Genomic DNA, 6,107 nt, shown 5'->3' with positions numbered 1-6,107 from the left:
ACAAGTTCTTTCTGAGCTGTTCTCTCAAGAGCAGTTCCGTCAGAGCTCCCTCAGCCTCGCCTACCTCACAGTCACAGAGTGTCTGTTGTGGGAAGGGGAAGGGAAAGGAGATTGTAAATTGCTCTGAGACTCCGAGTGAAAGGCAGTGCATTAATCCAGACTCTTCTCTTCTTCTTTTTATAAATTGCTTTCATGCTGCCCAGACTCCCTGCCCTGCTACTGAAAAGTTTCTATGATTAAGAAGAAGAGTTGGATTTATACCTTGCCCTTCTCTCAGAGTCAGTACCATGCTGTACTAATTTCTCCTTTCTTCTGTACTAGGTGATAATGTAAAGGTGCCAGTGTTAATGGGGCATGACAATGCTAGAGTGTTGTGAGAAATCATAGTGGCCCACAGAGGAGGCTATCTGCTATGTTTTTGCATAAATCACAGATCCGGCTTGACCTTGCTCGATCAGCTTCTATTGGCAGTGGGTGGATACATTTGTGGAGTTTCTGCATCAGCTCTTGACCGGATTATTCATTGTGTCCAGTACAGAGATGCAGCAGAATGGCCTGTCCTCAAATGAGGCTGCTCGTTGTGTCTCTACAGTGAGTTTTCTGCAAGGTTTCCCGCCTTGCAATTGTGCCTAAACATGGGTTGGGCTGCTTGGTGGGTAAGACTTTTGTGCTCTGTGAAAGTCAGTTGACAAGAGTGAAACGTGCTTCCAAATGTAATTTTATCTACTGCTGGGGGTTAGGGGAACACTGGTAGATCTAGGAGTAAACCCGTTTGGAGTCTTGCCTTTGGAGAACAAACCCCCTCTAGTAATAGAGGATAAGATGGCACCCAAGTGTCACACCCCTTAGCAACACTGCACCTTGCTCCTTGCCTGATCTTCACGCCTGTGTCCTTCTCCTCGTGGCAGTTCTTGCGGGTGACAAAACAGTACCTCCCCCATGTGGCCCGGCTCTGCCTGATCAGCACGTTCCTCGAAGACGGCATTCGCATGTGGTTCCAGTGGAGTGAGCAGAGGGACTACATTGACGCCACTTGGAGCTGCGGCTATTTCCTGGCCTCCATCTTCGTCTTCATAAATCTCTTTGGACAGTTAAGTAAGTGGCCCCAAATGGCTTGCGTGACTCCATGTTAAGAGACAAAATTACAAATTTTGAACCAGGGAGCTTTGAATTCTAAACTGCAGCTTGTGGCTGCTGAGCACAGCTGGGTGGATAAGTCCAGATTTCGATACTCTGGTGTTTCATTGGGCTGAAAGAGAACTGCCTCACATGACAGTTGTGCTGATAGAACAGGAATCTCAGTGACACGCCTCTGAGCCCTTAGAAGGGGCCGGTGAGCCAAACCTCCAGTACGGCTGAGTTGGTGCGGCACAGGAGGGGCTGGGTGATCCAGGGCCGCCCTGGGGTCAGTGCTCAGTTGACTGCCTTAGGCAAGCTCCTGATTTTCCAGTTTCAACTCCCGTGTAGGTAGAGACTTTATACCAAATGGGTGCTCCGGCGGAAGGCCTAAGTGTATAAGGCGGCAAAAGAGGAAGACTAAAATAAAAGAGCAGTAGATCCTACGGTGGTCACAGGCAGGAATATGTCAGGAAATACGGGAGAAGGATAGGAGCAAACCTGCCACTGAAAGCTTTGAAGGTTTTGTTCAGGACAGGCTGGTTAGATGCACTCTTTGCCCAGCAGTGCCATCCTAAGGACGGTTACCCAGAAGGAAGTCCTGTTGAGTGAGTCCAGTGGCACTTGCACTCTCGTACCTACCTAGGGTGGCAGCCAGGGTGTGTTGATGGCAGCTGGTCTGGAACTGTGGGTCACCTGTCTCTATTTTTCCCCCTTAGGTGGCTGCATCCTGGTGCTGAGCAGGAACTTTGTCCAGTACGCCTGCTTTGGATTATTTGGAATAATAGCTTTACAGGTGGGCAACGGCAGCAACTCTGCAACCCAGAACACTTTCCTGAAAAATTACCATCTGTCTTTTTCTTCACCTCTAACCTTAGAATGGTGTTTCTCACCCATTTTTTTAAAAAAAACATTATTTGGAGGGTGGTTTGGGCTCCATTTTAACCTACTTTCCACCCCCACCCCCGAAAAAAAATATATTGTGGCAACTTTTGGCATTGACAACAGTGTGTGGCCGTTCCTTTGTGCTGTGGGGGGCACCCTGCCACTCTGTGTGAAAATAGGATCATTTTTTAAAAAGTATTGGGAGACTGGAGGAGGGAGAAGCATGTAAGCTCCTTGGAGGAATGGCAGGATTAACATTTCAAAATATGTATAAAATGGAATTATATATATGAATAATCTTTAATATTTTTAAAAGGGAACCACCAACACACCTTGGTCTGGCTAAAGGTGTGCCTGGCCCCCTCACTTCAGGAGGCAGCTGAAGATAAGTTTTATTTAGGACTTGTGTGATTAAAGGAGTCCTAAATTTTGATTTTTAACAATTTTGGTTTTATGTACTTTTGGGGGTATTTTATTTATCTTGTGAGCCGCCCTGAGCTCCATAAGGAGGAAGGGCAGCTAATAAATATTTTTGTCAGGCTCTTGGAGAAATCAGTTCTCAATACCATTCACTTCAAGGAAGGATGAGTTTATTGAGACATTGATAGGATCCAGCCTGAACACTGGCTATGTTAGAACTGAGAATGGAAGTGCGAAAGTAATAGATATGCAAGGTTCAAACAGGGACCCTAAAAACCTACGAGCCAATCACCCCCAGGTATTCCACCCACCAAACTAGGCTCCTCAGTGTTCCCACCTTGGTGACATCCCCCCAGCATGTAGACAAAAGCCACGCCATGTAAGCTGAGACTCAAGGCATGATAAGCAACACTCTACCTCAAAGCATCTGAAACCAAAAGCATTTGAAATTCGCTCTCTTGATCCCCATCCTGACTTCTAGGGAAAGCGAGCAATAAAATGGAAAGTGAGTTTGACAGTTTTTAAATCAATAAAGTGCATGGAGTTTTACAGAGCAAAATCAGCCAAAGAGAAAACCCCCTGGCCTGGCGGAGTTTATAATCCAAATGTTATTAGTGGGGGAGTCAGTGAAGGGAGGTTTAGAGGGGACCTGGCTGTGAGCAGAGGCGGACAGGCGCAGGTTCCCTGCCTTCATTTGGTTGCTCTGGCTGTGGGTGGAGTGGCCCTTCAAATGGCTGGGAAAGTTCCCGATGGGACCTTCCTCTGCAGGGCTGCTGGTGGACAGGAGTGAGGAAAGCCTCCCCTCCATGGCGCTGGAGGCAATGGCAGTGAGAAGACGGTGGCAGTCTGCACCAGTGGCCATCCTTGCCACAACCTGCGTTCAAGCCCTGCCAGTGCCGCACCGCTGAAATTTCCCCAACCTGCCCTTGGCTCCGAACCCAAAGAGGTTTTTTAAAAGCCCTCAATGAATATCTTAGGATTTACTGACGTGTGGTTGTTTTCTCCTAGACAATTGCATACAGCATTCTCTGGGACCTGAAGTTTTTGATGAGGTATGGCTAATTTTGATTGCTTCCTTTCATTAACTCTGACTTAAATGTTGGTGGCTTCCAATTGGGGGTGGAAGGACTGAGGGAAAACCATCCACAGCAGCCTTGAGAGTTTTGCCTGTCGAGGTAGCTAATAGCTGAGCATGTCTCTCTGCTCTGGTGAGATGTGTTCACAAAAGAATGGAAAGCACCTGGCAAAAAATCCTGGTAGAGTGGCATGTTTGAACTTCTGCCTGTATCCTTTGTTGTTTTTGGATGGAAGGTGCATACGTCTTGCGAGATCAGTTCGGCTTGCCAGATGTAGGTATCTGCACTTTTTGTTTGTTTTTAGTTTTTTCCCCCCTTTTTTGTGCTAACTCTGCCTCTCCTCTTGCAGGAACCTTGCTCTTGGGGGTGGTCTGCTGCTGCTATTGGCAGAGTCTCGTTCGGAGGGGAAGAGCATGTTTGCTGGCGTGCCCACCATGCGGGAGAGCTCCCCAAAGCAGTACATGCAGCTGGGTGGGCGGGTGCTGCTAGTCCTCATGTTCATGACGCTACTGCATTTTGACTCTAGTTTCTTTTCGGTAAGTGCTTGGATGTTAAAAAAACAAAAACACCTTTCACAAATGGCGAATAAACATCTCAACTGGCGAGAACAGGGTGGCAGCCTGCGTATCTGGTTCCAGCCAGCTCCTATTAAGAGAGAGTAATTCTCAGCCTCTTGTCACCTACATCATGGCCATGTAGCTATTTGCGTGGGAAAGGCACCCGCCTGTCCTGCTGTCCAGGGCGATAGGAGCTGCGGTTGAGCTTCCAAGGGTCAGCAGGACTGGCTACGTATCATTTGATGGGACTGGCCCAAAATGGTTCATGGTCCTAATGGGGTTTCTGTCTCATCACTTCCTGAGGTTGTTCTGGGGGTGTCCTTTGGCTGCCGAGATCCTGTAGGGTCCCAGACTGAGGTTTCCTTGCTTACACTGACAGCTGCCTTTTTACCAGGGCAACCTTGCCGTGTTGAGAAAGGGTTGTACTTCTCCTGTGGCGCCGCTAATAAAAGCATGCCCATATGCAGTGAAGTAGTGAGGCAGTTGCAGGATTTCTTCTGTCCAAACAGTGCCTCCTTGAACATGACCAATTTTCCTGGTTTATCTTGCTATGTTCACATATTGTTGAATGTAATTTTCTAGGCCTGGTGGTAATGGGGAAGAAAAAAAAGGGGACAGGCACAGAAAAACGTGTGCCCCTCACATTCTCTCACCTGCCTTGTGGTCTCACACATGACTCCCGAATCTGACTGCTCCCAGAATGTCACGCGGATACTTGGTCATATGCAGCATTCTGTTACAATCACAATGTTGCTTAGAGCACTCAAAGGAGGATCGGGTCCTTTTGTGGCACCTGGGCCCAGTTAAGCAGAAAAACGGGTCTGGGGTGGGGTGGAAGAGGGCCTTCTCCTGCCAGGATTTCCTTGGACATTTTGTCACATTGTGGAGGGAAAAGCTTAATTCAGAGCCTTGTTTTTCTGCGGGAGGCCCCCAGAGTTCCTAGCCACACTCCAACTCCCCTGCTGAGGTCCGTGTCCTCCCTCTGAGATCGCTGTGTGTTCTGGCTCCTGTGCATCTTTAGTGCATGTTACGATGATGTGCGCCACCAACAGGATGTTTGGTGCCTGGGCGGGCTTGGCCAGCCTCTGGGGCATTCGCTTAGCAATGGGGGTGCCCTGTTCCAGCTTTTGAGTTCTTCTGATGTTGCATTGCCTCTCCCCTCCCCCCCCCGGCAGATTCTGCAAAACATTGTGGGCACCGCTCTAATGATCCTCGTGGCCATTGGCTTCAAGACTAAACTGGCCGCCTTGACCTTGGTCATCTGGCTCTTTGTCATCAATGTCTACTTCAATGCCTTCTGGACCATCCCGGCCTACAAGCCCATGCACGACTTCCTCAAGTATGACTTCTTCCAGACCATGTCAGTCATCGGAGGCCTCCTCCTGGTGGTGGCGCTCGGCCCCGGGGGTGTCTCGATGGATGAGAAGAAAAAAGAATGGTAGGAGAGGAACCACCCCCACGTCATCTCAGAGCCTGGGACCCGACTCTCAAGAGGAATTCAGCGGAGGGGCAACACCCCTCCCCCTGCCAGCATTTTACATAGATGTGCCCGAGTTCCCTTGTTCAAGGCACAGATTTTTCTGGAGAGAGTTGTTTTTTTTTTTAAAAAATGTACAGCCGCACTGATAATCCAATATTTGATCATGCTTTGTGAAGAACATTTGCCCAGGGTCACTGTTGTTCTCTCTCTCTCTTTTGTAACTGCCTAGAATTGGAGCAAAGAAACTGGCTGGCTGGGGCCGCTGGGTGGGAGGGCACCCCCCACAACCCCTACTTTATCTCCCTGATTTTTAAAAGAAATTTAAACTACTGTGATCAGAAAACCTGTTGCATACTTTTCAGTGTGATAATTTTTGTTTTGTTTACATTCTTGTAATTAAAGGAAGTCACTTCCCAGGTTGAGAACTGACACCCTGATGGATGGATTGAGTGCAGCTTGTGCTTATGGGAAGTGGTTTTACGGGAAACAGTTGAGGCAGGGGGTCACCCACAGAGGCTTCTTTTTAGTGTTATCAGCTTCCGTCTCTGCCACCGTCACAGCTGCCTTACGACG

At 48.5% G+C, this 6,107-nt stretch overlaps 1 protein-coding gene across 1 annotated transcript; it reads left to right on the top strand.

Moving 5' to 3' along the window:
• The first annotated feature begins 911 nt into the window (after nt 1–911).
• On the top strand, nt 912–5,654 carry SURF4 (surfeit 4). Its single transcript, XM_015421597.1, has 5 exons — nt 912–1,095; nt 1,836–1,912; nt 3,430–3,473; nt 3,847–4,033; nt 5,230–5,654. Exons 1-5 carry the CDS (start codon nt 990–992, stop codon nt 5,494–5,496), a joined length of 681 nt encoding a protein of 226 aa, XP_015277083.1. The 5' UTR covers nt 912–989; the 3' UTR covers nt 5,497–5,654.
• The last annotated feature ends 453 nt before the right edge of the window (nt 5,655–6,107 follow it).

Source organism: Gekko japonicus, unplaced genomic scaffold, assembly GCF_001447785.1.
Source record: "Gekko japonicus isolate JY-2015 unplaced genomic scaffold, Gekko_japonicus_V1.1 scaffold1642, whole genome shotgun sequence".
Classification (NCBI taxonomy): Eukaryota; Metazoa; Chordata; class Lepidosauria; order Squamata; family Gekkonidae; genus Gekko; species Gekko japonicus.
Note: the sequence above shows the minus strand (reverse complement) of the source record. Positions and strands in the feature narration are given on the sequence as shown.

Bases quoted from the DNA above. Each gene is read 5' to 3' on its own strand.
- SURF4 (XM_015421597.1), top strand. From the start codon at position 990: ATGTGGTTCCAGTGGAGTGAGCAGAGGGACTACATTGACGCCACTTGG. The intron at 1,096-1,835 runs GTAAGTGGCCCC...TTTCCCCCTTAG, and splicing joins AAATCTCTTTGGACAGTTAA to GTGGCTGCATCCTGGTGCTG. The intron at 1,913-3,429 runs GTGGGCAACGGC...GTTTTCTCCTAG, and splicing joins TTGGAATAATAGCTTTACAG to ACAATTGCATACAGCATTCT.